The sequence below is a fragment of the Fusarium redolens genome (assembly GCF_020744475.1).
Source record: "Fusarium redolens strain MPI-CAGE-AT-0023 chromosome Unknown BKA55scaffold_6, whole genome shotgun sequence".
Lineage (NCBI taxonomy): Eukaryota > Fungi > Ascomycota > Sordariomycetes > Hypocreales > Nectriaceae > Fusarium > Fusarium redolens.
This window is the reverse complement of record NW_025763669.1, coordinates 2,165,684-2,183,301: the sequence shown is the minus strand read 5'-3', so window position 1 is coordinate 2,183,301 and position 17,618 is coordinate 2,165,684. Positions and strand designations below refer to the sequence as shown.

The window sequence follows — 17,618 nt, the reverse complement described above, 5'->3', positions numbered from 1 at the left end:
CTTTTTTGACACGAGAAAGCCGGACCACTTTTTTAATTAGACGATGTCGTTCGTTCCATTGAGAGCTATAGGGGAACTCGAAAGGAGGGAAACAGTAGCTTATCTGTAGATATCAGCTTTTGCCTCTGTCCCGACCTTGATCAATGCATCATGCCTTGTTTCTTGTTTCTGCTCTTTATCAGTCATCATATATCGCCTCCGATGACGGTATCCTCACAGTCTCGAATATAAAGTGCTGCTGTAAGGCGAGCCAAGTTTTAGTTAGGCCCCAGACTTTTACAAGGAATATCACGCCCCAAACCCAATCAGCTTTGGAGAAAGTCCAGACCCAATTCGAGACCCGGTTTTTTTCGCGTCAACGTGGGACTGCTTCGGTAGCCGTAACCGTTGTTCTCCAGGTTAATAACTACCTACTGTTACAGCAGTCCCAGTTCGCTTCCCCGTCTCGTTTCTCAGCACGCACATAATTAAGACCAGACTTACCTAGGCCCCTACTCTTAAGGTCTCTCTCTTCCTCTCCCACAACCCGACCCGACCCCGAAGCCACGTCATCTTCCCCTAAGAGCCAAGTCAGTGTCAGTCTTATCTATCAGCCATGTCTTCGCCATCAAGTTCATCCCAGGGTGGGAAGCGCAAGAGAAACTCCCTTCGCGTTGAATCGGCCGCTGATCTTGGTGATAATGGCATCCAGACATCCTCCCGTGATGCTTCTGGTGAGGAAGGAGACACAACAGCCGCCGAGTCAGGACGACTTCATAGCCGAGGATCAGCTGTTGGAGGCCCAATTCCTAAGAGACAGCGCTCTAGCTCGGATCGTGTCCTCGAGACAGCCGCTGACCATGCTCTGGACCCCGGTGAGCCAAGCGACACGACAGAAGCCAGTATCGATATTGCTGAGCGAGTCGGTCGCAAGGGTCGCAAGCCTTCTCTGAGAGAGCTTGACGAAGAGGAGCAGCGAAGAATTGAGGCCATGCCTCCTCCTCCCATTGGAAAGCTCCAAGATCCTGCTGGTGGCTACAAGACCAACCCTCCTCCTGTTGGTCGACCTGTTCGTGTATACGCCGACGGTGTGTTTGATCTCTTCCATCTTGGGTAAGTTAAAGAACCAACTTCTTGAAATTGAACTATCTGCTAACCACTTCTTAGCCACATGCGTCAACTCGAGCAGGCCAAGAAGGCTTTCCCTGACACAACACTCGTCGTTGGAGTCACAGGCGACCACGAAACACACAAGCGCAAGGGTTTGACTGTGATGTCTGCCGCTGAGCGTGCCGAAACTCTCCGCCACTGCAAATGGGTCGATGAGGTAATCGAGGATTGCCCATGGATTGTTACCCCCGAATTTCTCGACGAGAACAAGCTCGATTATGTGGCTCACGATGATCTTCCTTACGGCGCGGACGAGGGCGACGACATTTACCAGCCCATCAAAGCTGCTGGCAAGTTCCTTGTCACACAGCGAACAGAAGGTGTCAGCACAACTGGTCTCATCACAAGGTATGCTAGCGAGCACCCATGTTATTCACCATGCTAACAGCTTGCAGAATCGTTCGCGACTACGAGAAGTACATCGCCCGACAATTCAAGCGCGGCACTTCCCGCCAAGAGCTCAATGTAAGCTGGCTCAAGAAGAACGAGCTGGACCTCAAGCGACATGTTCAGGACCTTCGGGAAAACATCACAAATAACTGGACCACTACTGGTCAAGAACTCGGTCGTGAGCTCAAGCAGTTCTGGCCTACTAGCCGTCCTCAGAGCCCCGCCCGATTTAACAGCGCCGGCAGCTCAGAGGCACTACGATCGCCAGGCGCTTCTGGTACACCCAAAGAGTTCATCACTGGCTACGCTCTTGGTCTTGTTGGCGGTGTCCGAGGATGGGTGAGTAGTGGACATGCGTCATATTTTCCACGTTAAACTAACGACCGTCTAGATGACCAAGAGCCGAGGAAATGTCACCGACAGCAGCCGACCCCCCAGCGACGATGAGTCTGAAGAGAGTGATACACACGCCAAATCGCCAAAGGACTCATCAAACACTCCAACCGCAGCTGCAGCCGCAGCCGCTCCCTCGAAGCTATAAATGGGGCTGTATGGTTATACAGATTGCAGATGTGGAAGATTGATTAAAAATGTCCAGAAGGAAGAGGAGGCAGGGCCACCGCGATTGGGACAACAGATGTTTGCGCAAGGGACTTTGGATTATTATTTTAATCGGTATTCGGCTGTGCGCTTTAATACAGGGCCGGTAAACAAGGCGTTCTGGCTTGTTTTTTGTATGGAATGTTTTCGCGACTATGGTGTGACCTCAGCGCACTATTGATCGCGGATTCGTTTTGTCTAGCTACAGGATTGTACGACAGTTGGGCGAAGTAATCCGAGGAGTATGATTTATCAGTTCAAACGTTGACACTCCCTTTTTTGTGACATTCTCTCACTGGCTTCGGGCCGACTTGCTACGGCCTGTTTCTCTGCAGGTACAATCCTTTGGCTCGGGAATTTATTTCGAGCCCCTCGTTGCTGACATGATAACCATCGTCGTACAGCTAATCAAGCCAGTATGCATGGCCCCCTCGGTGAGGCTGAAATATCGGAGCATATCAGTCCGAGCCAAATTTCTCCAGCTTTCCGGATGGCGCAGACGCTCAAATGCCACAATCTGGGGGCGCCTGCGCTTAGGCGCCTAGGCGGCTATACTATCAACTGAGCTCAGTAAGATGATTACTATAGCACTGAATGATTAGAGGTAACGTTTCAACAGATGAGACCACTTCATCATGGCAATGGTGGTAAACTGGAGTACAAGGGGAGATCTGGTTGAACTTGTCGATCGTACAGTCAGCAGCAGTCTGCCTTGACCTAAGAGATCGACATTAGGCAACAGAAATCTCTCCACGCCTTGCAATGCGATGTAGAGAAGTAGTTCCCCGGCATGTATAGAAGAAACTGGATTGCAAGTGTTGATGTCGAAAATGTCAAGCTGCTGAATGCCAAAGATTCGTACCAGGCTGCGATAGGTAAACGATACGATCAAGGATGTCCGGGTAAACGTCCGAATGCAGATGGCCCCCCACATGTGTCATGAGGATTTCGGTGAGTACTCAAATGAGTGACTAGTTCATAAACTCAAATTGCGGTGTATAGAAAGATGGAGGCATTTGGTGAGTGACAGGCAACAACTGCCAAGTCAAGGGGTGTGTCCCCATGTGTAGGTAGATCTGCTTCCACTTCCAGAGGAGCACATGCGAATCAGACCAGACGTGCATCGGCGCTGAAAAGTTAGTTGTCAACATGGGCATGTCTACTCCGTTGCGACGGGATGAGTTCATGTAGCATCTTAGCGAGAACTTGGCGACAGAAGCAGGGTCGATTTCGTGCAAGATCTGCATTGGGAAAAGCCGCTTCTTCTTGTCAATGTATTGGTCAAAAAGAGCCTCTAAGTACAAAAATAGTCGGGATCCAAGCGCCGAGGGCTTTTCGCTTGTCGACCCAGATATCAATCTGTGGTTGCAACAGTTCTACCAGTCCCGTGGAGGACTTCCATTAAGGAACATTCTCCGTGCGGGCCGAATCCTACAGAGTCTTGGCCTCAAAATCCGAAAAAGGTCGTTTATACTAGACTTAGCGTGCGGAATGGCATTTGGTAGACAACGGTATGTGGTGATCTAATTTGGGAAAAAGGACAACCCTTGGACAGCTGGTGCAGTGTAGTCTCATGGACGTTATTATTTCCTATTTCCATATCCAGCCAAAAGGCGGGGAGAAACAGCGTGGAACGTGGAACGGTCCGGCCCCGCATTCATATCCTTTTGCTCGGGACGACCATAATGGTTTGTTCCCGAGTCAGAAGAAGATTAATGTTTAATAATTAAACAGGTAGTTTATAGGTCAATGAGCCGCAAGGCGTTGCAAGAATTGACTCGTCGATCTGCAAATTAAAGAATGCCTTGTCTCTGATTAATTAATTTGTCGATCAGTCAACAAGCATTATCATGACGCTGTTGACTTTTGCTTGAGCTAGCGCATCACACACTGAACAAGCGAAGAGTCTGTCTAGGACCCAACAGGCGCAGCCAAGGGTGTAAAAATAGGTCACTTCAGGTCATCATGAAACATCGACCAATCAGCCAACGAGTGGCTGAGCCGTGGTGGGTCTGCCCTGGACTTTTGTTTGGTCACCCTAGCGCCCAGCAAGGCTGGGCTAATGTCACCCTTGTACAACAGACAAGGGTTCGAATTGACGCTACCAGGGGAAAGGATCCAACATCTCAAGTAATGTTTCAATACGTCTGTTATGAGAATGGGATACCGGTATTGAGGTCGGTTTGGGACTCGGCTTAAATGCGGGTGACATTGAGAATTCGGTAAAAAGCTTAGACCAAACTTAACATAAAACCATGTGGACACTGGACACTGGACAGCGTTGTAACGGCGCGGGCCCTATGAGGCTGGTTTGGCTATGGGAGCTAATTACCGGTAAACCCTTGGGATAAGCACTTGTAATATTGGACCTATGCTCGCCTAAAGACGAGTTGCTTCACAATAGAAGTAATAGAAACAATTACGCAGAAAGTTCAAAGAACACCTATTTAAAAGCAGTATCAATAAACCCAATGGCTGATATATCGGCAATATCGGAAAACCAGACTGATGGGAATGGATGCTCACTAAGTCGGCAGGTCAAGCTCTTAGGTAAGCCGGCACCTGTCACTGATGCAAGCAAGAGCGACTGGAAGGTACCTACCTGTCGGCCGCCGTTCTTTCTCCCCCAGTTCATTTTCTTCGACTTAACCTTTTAGACACAGCCTCTTCTGTATTGGATCTTTTTTCTCTCCTATGCATCATTGTCGATCCCTGTCAGACAATCACACCCATTTCGAAAGCGCGATGCCATGTCTGTTGTCATTCTGGAGACATCAGGCCATGATCGGTTCTAGCTTTAGAGCAGGCACCAACAGGCGCCTTGACGCCATACCCGCCCGACCACGCCCACGCTCGTGCCCACAATGTCTCAGTGCCCAGATACAGATGCAGATGCATTGCTTTAGCTCCCTGTGAGACTGGAGCTCCAAAATCAAATTTTGCCCTAGTACCCGAGCATCCCCTAGCTCCAGTTCGAATTTCTACGCCTCTGAGCTGCTGTTCCGTACTGGTATTTTTGGATTCGTCGTGTGCAACATCTTCCCTTCTATCACTATAACCATTCTTACTGACCATCGCCGCCATTTTGTCTCTCTTCAAAAAGCACTGGATAGGGCTACGTCAACTACGTCTAAGCGCGAGCTACCACCCGCAAGCCATCGGATCGGTCGGGGATGAATAGTGTCTTTTTTGGTACAGTACCACACTTGGGCGCTAGTTGCTCGATCAGGTACCGTTCCTTGAAGGCTTAGATGGCGCTTGCGGCCCCGTCCCGCCACTTGTCGCATTCTCGACGAACAGGGAGCGGCAAGCATGCGACAAGGGTCGATGTGAGAGGGTGGCACATGGACAAACCAAACCGAACAATGGGATGGGCTCCCCATGTCGCAACCTCTTGGTGTCGAGGACATTCTCAACACTGCGTACAGTAATCAAGAGGCAGACAAGTGCCTTGCATCAGGTGCATCTCTTGTTTCCCCTCCACCTCACCTCCTTCAGAGCATCTAATCTTGTCCATATCCATGTTGACCCATGCATCAACTCCCCTGTCCTGCGCGCCCCATACTCAGCTCTCAGGGTTGTCTTCAACCTTGGGTCAATCACATCGACATCCCCTTGCATCCATGCTCTAACACTCTCTCAAATAATCCTGCCCAGGTCCAACCCAGCAATGCCTCTCCTAGTTCCTATCTTTGTACCAAGAGTAAACATCTCACTTACACTGAGCCCCATATTCATATCCACATCCCTGCTAAACACTAGGCTACGCTCTGTTCGCCAGCCTTAGCCGTCTGTACCTCTTCCCATCTGTGATCTTGCTTGAATTCTACACAAACTCCCCCATTATTACTCCCGCTTGCTGTTCTATACCCTCATCGCCCACCTTCTCTACATGAGCCTAAAACGTCCCATCTGCCGGGACTTGTCCATACGCCTCCCTGGGGGCTGTGTCTTACTAAGTTTGGCTTGTCCATCTACAATTCTCCGGACTCACTGCCTCTTTTGATTCGTGCTTCTGTTATCAACTACGGGCCATGGCTAGTCTCAAGAATATCATGAATACCGACGACGAACACGTCGATTCAAGTTCCGGAACCCGTTCCGTCGATTTGACTTCAAGGCCACCCTCTACCCACAGCCATGCTACTACATTAAAACATCCACCATCCTCTTCCTCCCATAACAACAGGTCTGGTCCTTCTATTCCATCCATGACATCTTCTCTCGATGACCACACATCATCACCGAAGCCCAATATCAACATGAATAGCCGACGCCGTAGCAACGCAAGTGTTGACTCCAACGAGTTCTCCTACCAACCTGGCCCATCATCGCACACTCCCATGAGGCCCTTCACCACTGGAGCAGCCACTGGAGAGGCACACGTCAAGCTGACTCCCATAACGAGAAAGATTAGCAAGGCGAAGAAAGGTGTTCCGGTTCATACATGCAACCAGTGCCCCAAGGTATATTCCTTCTTTTTCTTTGCTCTTCACATCTAACTTTCCCAGACCTTCTCTAGAGCAGAGCACTTGAGGTTTGTGGTCTTCTTCAAACTCAAGAGATGTTTCTAATAATGTGATACAGACGTCATCAGCTCAGTCACTCAGCTCCCGATTTATTCTGTCCAGTCGAAAACTGCAATAAGACTTTCCATCGCAAGGACCTCCTCGACCGTCATGTCCAAAGACAGTACGTTGGGATAGTGGCACTGGGAGAGCTTCGAGGCTAACAAGCGTAGTGAGCAAGATGGCCAAGATGTTAGAGACCCGAAGCATAGCAGTCGAGGTAGCCCGAAAACACCTAGCTTGCCCTCTGCAGGCCCTGCTACAGAATCAGGACTCAAGATGCCCGAAATCTATAGAAATCCTCGAGCAGTAGCTGCAAATAGCAGCTCGAATGTAGTTGGTTCATGGCCACCAGTGGCATCGACATCCGCTCCTCATCAGGCCTACAATCCGCCGCCAACCGTGAACAATTCCTCAGATAATTACTCCATCGGGCCAAACAACTATGTTCTCCATACACTACCGACGAACGAAAGCTTTGTAACAAACTATTCGGAACCAAGAAATATATCAGACATGTCTATGATATCATCAATCCCTGAGGATGCACCCCCGGATCTAGGCTGGCCTGAAAGCTCAATGTCTTCATCAGCTCCCACAAGCACATTCTCGACTCCCCCAGATAACACAAGGCGCTCGCAATTCTCTGTGCCAACAACTAACGGGGCTTGGATGACCGCGACTCCAGCTTACCCAACAACTGCAAATGACATCACTGCCAGTCTGGACAACAACACGTACCCTGGCTCGTATCCATATACCAACACTCCACCGCAAGCATATCCCTCTGTCTTTGGCGATATGGATCTTGCATTACCTGGATACTCCGAAGGCACTCCTTTCAGCACTACCAATCAGATCCCTATTCCTGCAGTTCGTAGCATGTCCCCTTCATTAGCCGTTGCTCATTCTGAGAATTTAGTAGCTGTCTCATCGCTACCAACATCAGATGGGGTTTTCGGGTTGGGGGGATGTAGCTCTGGGCCTTCAGATGGCAGCCTATTGAGTACTCCTGACCTGATGCCCCTATCTCTCCCTGCAGCGACGAGGGACTCAATTCCGGCATACTTGGAAACCTATTGGGAGCATGTCCACCCTAAGAACCCTATCATACATAAGCACACTTACGAGGATGTACCCGAGGAGGAGACAGAGCATATACAAGTCCTACAATGCGCTATGGCTGCTCTGGCAACACAATACATCCCTAACGCAGACGATCGCATGAAGGGAGCCCAGCTTCATGCATACGCCTGGCAAAAGTCAAAAGTGGTGAGTTGAGAGAACAGGAGCTTGCCAAAGGAGCAATCGACAATCGACCGGTGCTGATACACTTAGTTTACACAAGCTGAAAAGTGGTCAATGCCCGTACAGCAAACAATTGCACTTTGCGAGTATTACGCTCGGTTTCGTGGTAGAAAGCCACACTCACATCAGCCCTCTGCTCGGTTCACTGCACTTTACCATAGGGTTAGTCCGCGTGATTTTTCTTGATTATTCCTTTCTTTCTTCCGTTTTCTTCTTCTTCTCTTCTTTATCTTTCTCTTTTATTGGAAAACTTCCCAACTTAATGTCTTTCTTTTCGACCTTCATACCCCCCTTCGAATACCTGGCTCAACTCCCGATAGGTTGTTAATCATCACCATGAACCTTCTTCTCGCTCTTCAACCAGAGATTATTCGGCTTGGAAAATTTGGGTTGTCGCAGAAACTCAACGACGACTGCTGGCTGCCTGCTTCCTCCTGGATGTCCACAGTTCACGATATCATCAACGGCCGTATGTTTCCGCCATTGGCCTGGACTACACTGCTCCAGACACTCTTCCTATTCCACTTACAGCAACAACAACAAAATCCTGGGAAGCACATGACCCTCAAACATGGACAAGACTACGGACAAGAAAGGACCCGAAAACCATCTCGAGCACGAACATGAGGATGCTCTCTGCCACTGATATAGCCTCTCTTCCTGCCTTTGACGCGGCAATCTTACTTGCTGCATGCTCATTATTCATTCCACGTCGTCAGAACCTAGCACACGTTGGCCTGGTGGAGGGTGCACTGGACTTTGAGTCGGAGAGAATGCTTTTGTTAAGAGCATTTCCTGAGTCGGCAGTTGCTAGTACCTACCTGGCTCTTCACTACACACCCCTTTACTACCTATTATCAGTATCCGGGCAGAGCTGGGTGTTCAACAAGAAGGTGACGGACTTTAATGTCTTTACGGAACACCAGAGATCACTAGGCAAATGGTGTAAATCTGGTACAGCTGCAATCGCCACTGTCTTTGCTGCCCGTGCTTTGAAGATCTTCCTTAACCTCAAAGCTTCAATCGACCAGGGACAAGACACGAAAGGAAAACCTAACCAGCAACGAACAATACCTCGGACAGATATTTCGGACTACTGGGGTGTTTACGTTTGCTCGTTGGTCTGTTGGGCCTTCGGTATTGAGGATAAACAGGAAAAGGACAATACCAACATTCCGCCAAAAGCTGCAAAGCGGTGGGTATTGACAGTTGCAGATTTAGAGCCATCCGAGTTGCAAGCTCAGAATCATCGTAATGGGGCTCAAGAGGTTGTAAGTCTTGTGAAGGAGGTGCTGGAAAGCGATTGTCTGGGCGGAGGAAACATTCTTTTTGCAGATGCCGTGAACGTTCTAAAACAACTAGAGAGAGGGGCACCTGGGAGGTCGTGCCCAGCTGTTTGAGTCTGGCATTCATGAAGGACTATGTCCTATTTGTTCCTTTTTTATTTTTTTATTATTTTTTTATGCTTGGATTGAGTTGATCGCATTGATGGGACATGAGAAATGCATAGGTAGGAGTTGGGCGATCAAAAGAGATAGGAAATTGGGGCACACGTTGGATGGTATGGAGTGAAGGATACATACCTCGGTTGAAGGGATCATAGCGTAGCGTTGCAGAAGGAAATGATGCTTTTTACCTGCTGAACCTTTCACATGAACGTCCACACTGAAATAGGTAACGTATAAATGGCGGGAAAGTGTTGAGTTTGTCTCAGTAGGCGATCAACTAAGACATGATCGAGTTTACAGATACCAAATGCGAAACGTCAGGATGTGAGAGCTTCAACTAAGGCGTTCGGAAGCTTCGGAGACCATAGCGGATCCAACTGCTTAGAACTATTCCAAGAAGATAAACGCGACGTCATGAGAGATATCGACGCACTTTGATAGAACTGATCCTACTGGCGTAAGATGGGAGCTGGACATGACATTGGGCTGAGGGCGGATGAGTAGAGGGATTTGGTGGCTTGTGGCGTCGTCTCAGGATCTCAGCCCTGGGAGACAATTAGAATAGAGACAGGGTCTGGGTCTGGAAGTTATCAAATGAGTGCGATTTTAAACCATTCCAGTGACGTCGAGATGACTTGTGCTGCTTATATTGCGAAAAGGAATTGAGTGATGAGTGCTGACTGGAGGATGAAGTTAGGTAGGGGAATTGATATACATGCCTACCTAGCATTTAGAGGGATGTCTTTATTATATCTTACAGAGCTTGAAGAATATGACCAAATCGAGAAGGGTATTTCGGTCCTGGGCAGAGGCCAAGAGGGAATGATTGATTACTACGCATGCATGATGGATGGTCTTGATCACATGCAAAGAAACAAATACGACCAAAAGAAGTAAAGAAGCGGTGACGGAGGAACAAGAGAGATTAATTGTCCGTATCTGAGCGGTGATGGAAATCATTTGGTGGATGTTCCGTTGTTGGTTTAGCCTCCGACATACATAAGTCAAAGCCCAGACTGAGTTATGCTATCGGCCTATGCCTCTTGTCAGTAGCAGAGTTGTCAATAAAGTACCTCATATTAATTAATCTTGATCAACAATTCAAACGTTGGATGCCTCTCATGATAGTGTACCAAGGCCAAGCCAAGATCAATCGGATCTGGCAGGTTCACGGACAATCGGCACCATTAATACTGGAGCCAAGAGTCGAGAACGAGTTGCCTATTCTGAAAGGAACCGAATCGAGGGGATTTGAATGCATGTCATGGAAGGAATTTAACACGAGGCATATGTAACCTTAGGGCGAAGTAGACTCCCTCGTACTGTAAAAAGAGGCTAAACGATAGCGGATAAGGTAAGATACAGTAACCTTCTGCCAGGCTAAAGACAACAATAATGAGAGGCATTTTCTTCTGTTTCTCTTCACATAGAAACACGAGACGAGACGAGACAATCTTGGTCAAGACAAGGTACCTTTTATTAGCTCAATCAGATTTGAGGTTATTCGGTTAGGTCGAGAGATGGACGAATACGTGTCCCCCAGTCACGGAATCGGCACGGCAAAAAGGCGCCCCAACACTATTCATGGATGGCTCTAGTGGTCTAGTCCTGGAATCTGGAGGCTAGAGGCAAAGGTACAGACAGGTCTGGGCTTATTTGGGGGTCCTAGACATTGTGAAGGAAAACTGCCCTGAGCAGAAGAAACACAAGTGAGCTTATTCTCAACTGAATTGCATTATAACAAGGGTCATTTCCCTTTTTCGGCCTTTTCTGTTTCTTTTCTCGTTCTTTTTTCTCCTGAATTCTGCATGTTTTGCGAGACATAAGACGAGATTAAAAGAAGACGAAGAAAATAAGCCAACCAGGGGAAGCCCAGTTGTTTTCTCCATGGATGATACTTGATTTAGTATCACGGTCACTCCTGAGTTCACATACCTCGTCTTGTTTAATTCAACGTCTCGTTTCTTTTATTACCGAGCTGGATTTAATTTGAATCATTTCTTCTCTTATTACCTCTCTTTATATTCTGCCTCACGTGCCTCTACGCTCAACCATCGACACACTCACTTCTGTCTCTCCCACCACCAACCAATATACTTTCAACCAAGTACTCCACCGACCGATCATAGACGGATTCTTTACGCGTTCCTTGTCCCACATTGACGGCTCAGACGGCGCTGACACTTGATACCGGGGCTTGGCCGTGGCTTGGCCTGGGCAGTCGTCAGAGAACGAATTCGGAGTACGAGCTGAGCAATCACTGAAGAGCAGAAGAGCGAAAAGGAAAGAAACAGAAAAAGAAAAATACGGCGGGAATGGTCACGGCGTATATCGAATGAAGCAGCCAATCTAAGCCACGAACCGACACGACGACTTATAACACCATTTCAAAAAAGGGGTCGAGAACCAGTTTCATTCATGCTACCAACCAATTTCTAGTTGAGGGCTGAGCTGAGCTGAATCTGTGGAAGTGAGCAAATCGTACATATCCGAAACGATAATACGGTGATATTAAACTCCAACCTAAAAATCATTTCGAGCTGAAACGGGCGGCATCACTCTTGAGATTCTTACAACATCAACAAATTTACAACATCAACAAATTAACTTGAGAGTGATACTCAAGACGACAACAAGTTGAAATAGGACAAATCTGTTCCTGGTTTTCGCTACGTCACTTTAGGTTGTTCGTTCCCACCCTACCAAACATCCCCACCAATCCCACGACAGTCTGCACACCCCCCAACCTACAAGCGGAATCAACCTTGGCCCTCACCCCTGGGATACCTATTACAGGGCACTTTGTGGGTGTCATCATCTGGAAATCCGCCTGAGCTGAGCGCCTGAGACGCCTAGACGCATCACACCCTTCCATCCCAGGCGCTTACTGTACAGCTCCAGCACCCCCGCTGTCGATCGATCTATCACCCTCCATAACTTCTGAGACTGCAGTGCTGTGTGTGACAGGGAGCTCCAGCTGTTGGAGCCCCAGTCCGGCCAAGCCAAGGCCTTTTCTTCGTCATGGTGCGCATCATCCCAACTCGACTCAAATCGACCTCTCGATCCTCCTCTTCTTCCTCCACAACCATACACTCCGTTAGCAACACCAACGGAAGAACCAAAAACAACCGCAGCAACAGTCCTCCCATGCGCTCAAAGAATGATAGCACGAGCCCTTCGAGGGACGCTGGAAATGGTCTGGCCCTTAGAGTCTATATTATAAAGGTAATTGATTGTCCCTTATGCACTTCACTCCCTCTTATGCGGGCTGGATGTAGCACTCTCCAGCCATCACCGCTTCTTTGCCCGATCAATCTACGCGACAGCAATGCAGCGAGAGAACATCCGAGTGTAGACTCTTCCCATTAGACTTCTGCTAACTTCTTACCAGGGAAAAGACCTTGCAGCCAAAGATCGCAGTGGCACATCCGATCCTGTAAGTCACTCCCTCGATACCATATCCCCAATGCTGACAGCAACCTTTAGTACCTCGTTCTTTCTAGCGGCGACTCTCGAATCGTAACCAACGATGTCCCAAAGACACTCAACCCAGAATGGAACGTCACCGAAGAAATTCCCCTCACATCTGTCCAGAACTTAGTCCTGGATGTCATCTGCTGGGACAAGGACCGCTTTGGAAAGGATTACATGGGCGAATTCGATCTCGCTCTCGAAGAGATCTTTAATAACGACAAGGTGGAACAAGAACCTACCTGGTACCGTCTCAAGAGCAAGCGTCCCGGCAAGAAGACGAGTGTTGTCTCTGGTGAGGTCCAGTTACAGTTTTCCCTCTTCGACTCGACGAACCCGTCAGCGACACCACAGCAAATCCTCGAGAAGTTCCAAGCCCTCGTAGGCACCGCCCCCGCTGGCTCTCGCAATGTAACGCCCTCGATGACGCCGAACCTGGCCCCCACAGGTTCCCAATCCGCCCCCAACTCTCAGGATAGTCCTAGTGACGATGACGAAGACGATTTCGACGAAGACGACTCCGACGAGGGCGATGAGGATGAAGGCGAACAAGATGCTACCAAGCGCAAGCGCCGACTTCGAATTCGAGGATTGAAGAAAAGGAGACGCAACAACCCTTATGCCTTTGCCAGCAGTGGCTCTGACGTGGTTGGAATCATCTACCTTGAGGTCATCAAGATCACAGATCTGCCTCCCGAATCCAACCTTACACGCACAAGCTTCGATATGGACCCTTTCGTCGTGGCATCCCTCGGCAAGAAGACATACCGAACTCGACGCATCCGTCACGACCTCAACCCTGTTTATAATGAGAAGATGCTGTTCCATATACAAAGCCACGAGCAGCAATACTCTTTCGCTTTTACTGTCATCGACCACGATAAATACTCCGGTAACGATTTCATTGCTTCGTGCGATCTTCCAATTCACCAATTGATCGAGAGAGCTCCCAAGGCAAACCCCGAAACTGGACTCTACGATCTCCAAGTCCCTGCACAGGCCGAAGCGCTTCCTTCCCGATCGCGATTCAAGAAGCTCGCCATGTCACGATCCAACTCTTCCTCCAGTATCAGCAAGATGATTCGTCCTCCACTGAGCAAGCACGCCTCCAACACGAGCATGGCATCGGCAACTCCCACCCCTGCTCCCACATCAGCACCTGATCCTAACAAGCTGGCACCGGCGGACGTCCTCGCCAATACAGGTTCTGATCCTGACTCGACCAACCAGGACAGCGGAGATGCCGACTTTTATGAGTATAACGTTCCTCTGAAGATGAAGAACACCGAAAAGTGGGAGAAGAAGCACAACCCCGTTCTCTACCTTCGCGCGAAGTACATGCCATACGATGCTCTCCGGCAACAGTTCTGGCGAGCCATGCTTCGGCAATATGACGCTGATGAGAGTGGTCGCATCAGCAGAATCGAGCTCACAACTATGCTCGAGTCTCTTGGTTCTACGCTTACCGAGAACACCATCGACGGCTTTTTCAAGCGATTCCCCCACCGTGATGCTGATAACGATGAGAACTGGGAGCTTACGATGGATGAGTGCGTCATTTGCCTGGAAGACCAACTGGAAGGCAGAAGACGATCCTCGGGCACTGCTGCAGATAAACTAAAGAGTTTGGTGCCAGAGATGAAGAACCTCCTCCACGTGCCCGGTCATGGACACAACAATGGTGGCTCAGAAACCCCCAGCGTTCTAGATCTCGACTCAACGTCGGGGACTCAGACCCCAATCTCAAATGTCCCTACTTTGAAGACACCTGCAGATGAGGAGGGTGATCCCCTCGACAGGTCTGACAGCAGTGACGACCGTTCTGAGGAGCACGTCGTAGAGATCCGGGAATGTCCTATCTGCCACCAACCGCGACTCAACAAGCGCAAGGATGCTGACATTATCACCCATATTGCGACCTGCGCAAGCCAAGACTGGAGGCAAGTCAACAGCGTGCTAGTGGGCGGATTTGTCACAGCCAGCCAGGCACAGCGCAAGTGGTACTCGAAGGTCATTACTAAGATCTCTTACGGTGGATATAAGCTGGGTGCCAACTCGGCCAATATCCTTGTTCAGGATCGTCTTACGGGCCAGATCAACGAGGAGAAGATGAGTGTTTATGTAAGACTCGGTATTCGTCTGCTGTACAAGGGACTCAAGTCTCGAGATATGGAGAACAAGCGAAGTAAGTAGAGTGCTCGCCTGGGAAAAGAACATTACTAACAAGACTACAGTCCGAAAACTTCTCAAAAATCTGAGTATCAAGCAGGGTAAGAAGTTTGACGATCCTGCATCCAAGGATGAGATTGAAAAGTTCATTGCTTTCCACGGTCTCGACATGTCGGAAGTTCTGTTGCCATTGGAAGAGTTCAACAACTTCAATGAGTTCTTCTACCGTGCCCTGAAGCCTGGGGCTCGACCCTGCTCTGCGCCTGACAACCCTCACATTATCGTCTCACCAGCCGATTGTCGAAGCGTCGTCTTCAACTCTATCACAACCGCTACCAAGATTTGGGTCAAGGGTCGTGAGTTCAACATGAAGAGACTTCTAGGCGACGCCTACCCTGAGGATGTGTCTCGGTTTGAGGGCGGAGCTCTGGGCATCTTCCGACTGGCTCCTCAGGATTACCATCGCTTCCACATCCCTGTTGACGGTGTCATGGGCAAGCCCAAGACGATTGAGGGTGAATACTACACAGTCAACCCCATGGCTATTCGATCAGCTCTGGATGTGTACGGAGAGAACGTGAGAGTTCTCGTGCCAATTGACAGTGATCACCACGGACGCGTCATGGTTATTTGCGTTGGTGCAATGATGGTAGGCAGCACTGTCATCACCCGCAAGGAGGGCGATAGAGTCCATCGAGCAGAAGAGCTTGGATACTTCAAGTTTGGTGGCAGTACGATCCTGCTGCTTTTTGAACCTGGACGAATGGTGTTTGACGATGATCTTGTCGATAATGGCAAGGAGGCACTCGAAACTCTGGTGAGTAATGCACATTGGTGAGTTGAACAGCTACTAATTCGTTTGAACAGGTCCGAGTTGGCATGTCTGTTGGTCACACGCCTAGTGAGCCACAGTGGACTCCTGACATGCGAAAGAAGGCAGAGAACATCACGGAAGCGGACAAGAGAGCCGCCAAGAGGCGAATCCAGGGCAACGTAGCCTTGCAGGAGTCTCCAGATGGCAGTGGAGAGGAAGGACAGCCATCAAGATTAGCATCCAAGCCCACCATCGATACGATGGCTGCGTCGGCGATGTAGAGACGTCGACGTAGCACGCGGGAGCGATGTAAGTGGAGGAGCCGCCGGCGGAGGCGGAGACGACGGGGAGTATATTCAACATTAAGCAGGGCATGTAGAAGATGGATAGGTAGCCTTCGGAGACGTGTAGATATGGCCATTGAACTGGCTATCGAGGGATTTGTATGAGGACAAAGGAACGCATGTTTGGTTCGTTGTTATTGGACAAGGAGAAGCAGGATAGGATACAACTTGATTCATGAGAAACGAAACGACGTAAACGAAAAAGCGAAGCGGATACAAATGGACAGTAGCACAGACATTTTTCTGTTTATATCTAGTGCATATATGCTTAACTATTTAGTGCTACAGCAGAAGACTTGGTGTCAACTCAAGACCTAACACGAGGATGGCCTACATACGTCAGTCATCCGTGATTCTTTTCATAGACCCATGATAAAGCAGGGCAGGTCAACATCTTAAAGCCGAACAGTTCGGTTCGGACATAGGTCAGGTCCAAGTACGTGAGATCGGTTAGGGGAGCCGATCCGATCCGAGGAAAAGCACTTTTTGCTCCAGCTGAGTGAGTTGGAGAACCAGCCGTGCTGAAATCTGGGGAAGGCTGAAGAAGAATCTGGGGTAAGGCTCTATGCTTGGTTTATGCACGATGGCTCCTGGCTTTTGCCCAAGGATAATTAGATCATCAATACTTGGTCAATAGTGTCTATGCTGATACTGAACATATTTGAGTCTTGAAGTTCATGTCGTGATGGCACGTGACGAGATTCCTTTTGCAGGTTAGAGTTCACCAGCCACAGCGACTCCCCTAAACACCCCGCAAAAAAGGATCAACGGCGCACCCCGATTACAGGGGGTATTCAATGTGGGCAGATGGTCATGCCACTGTTATCGATTTCGAGTCATGGGTTGCCAGGGGTTGAAAGATGAGATTTGAAGGAATCTAGAGATTTGAGATCGAGGGATAGATAACGGTATCTGGTTCAGAATATTGTGTTTCATTTGGGTATCTAGTGTGAAAAGGAGGTTGCTGAATTCAACCACTGAACAATTAAAAGACAAGTATAAAAAGAAAAGCTTCTATCTGAAAAGTCTCTGTCCAGTCTTTGCGTCTACATCGCGCCTCGGAATTTTGTATTCCATCAGAAGAAATGACGATTCGCATATCAATTTTGACCGTCTTCTCATGCGGACGTGGGGTGCATATCTTATGCCACTCTGGCACAAGATTTCGTGATTGACACCTTGTGGTCCCAGAGTGTCATACTGGCCCCACAGATTCTGGGCTGTTTTTGATGCATCTCGTCTGAGGGAGAGTTTGTTGGCAGATTTGTTGTTGAAATTTTCCAGGGTTTGATATTTCCGTATTGAGAGGCGTGAAAGAGAGGTGCCGGGATCTTCCAGAATTTCAAGGCTGTGCGTA

At 48.9% G+C, this 17,618-nt stretch overlaps 4 protein-coding genes across 4 annotated transcripts; all 4 read left to right on the top strand.

Annotated features, from left to right (window-relative positions):
• Positions 1 to 595: 595 nt before the first annotated feature.
• BKA55DRAFT_593016 (uncharacterized protein) lies at positions 596 to 2,080 on the top strand (the record flags this gene model as incomplete). Its single annotated transcript, XM_046195485.1, has 4 exons — positions 596 to 1,092; positions 1,147 to 1,497; positions 1,545 to 1,878; positions 1,931 to 2,080. 4 exons carry the CDS (start codon positions 596 to 598, stop codon positions 2,078 to 2,080), a joined length of 1,332 nt encoding a protein of 443 aa, XP_046051360.1.
• Positions 2,081 to 2,929: 849 nt separating this feature from the next.
• On the top strand, positions 2,930 to 3,862 carry BKA55DRAFT_538165 (uncharacterized protein; the record flags this gene model as incomplete). Its single annotated transcript, XM_046190005.1, has 5 exons — positions 2,930 to 3,014; positions 3,142 to 3,158; positions 3,232 to 3,275; positions 3,450 to 3,650; positions 3,709 to 3,862. The coding sequence occupies 5 exons, from the start codon at positions 2,930 to 2,932 to the stop codon at positions 3,860 to 3,862; spliced, it is 501 nt and encodes a 166-aa protein (XP_046051359.1).
• Positions 3,863 to 6,401: 2,539 nt separating this feature from the next.
• BKA55DRAFT_508988 (uncharacterized protein) lies at positions 6,402 to 9,415 on the top strand (the record flags this gene model as incomplete). The annotated part of the gene is made up of 7 exons (XM_046187490.1): positions 6,402 to 6,605; positions 6,651 to 6,676; positions 6,727 to 6,831; positions 7,004 to 7,979; positions 8,056 to 8,177; positions 8,336 to 8,484; positions 8,547 to 9,415. 7 exons carry the CDS (start codon positions 6,402 to 6,404, stop codon positions 9,413 to 9,415), a joined length of 2,451 nt encoding a protein of 816 aa, XP_046051358.1.
• A 3,069-nt stretch (positions 9,416 to 12,484) lies between these two features.
• BKA55DRAFT_508563 (phosphatidylserine decarboxylase-domain-containing protein) lies at positions 12,485 to 16,198 on the top strand (the record flags this gene model as incomplete). Its single annotated transcript, XM_046187446.1, has 5 exons — positions 12,485 to 12,688; positions 12,855 to 12,899; positions 12,950 to 15,119; positions 15,169 to 15,920; positions 15,971 to 16,198. The coding sequence occupies 5 exons, from the start codon at positions 12,485 to 12,487 to the stop codon at positions 16,196 to 16,198; spliced, it is 3,399 nt and encodes a 1,132-aa protein (XP_046051357.1).
• Between the last annotated feature and the right edge of the window lie 1,420 nt (positions 16,199 to 17,618).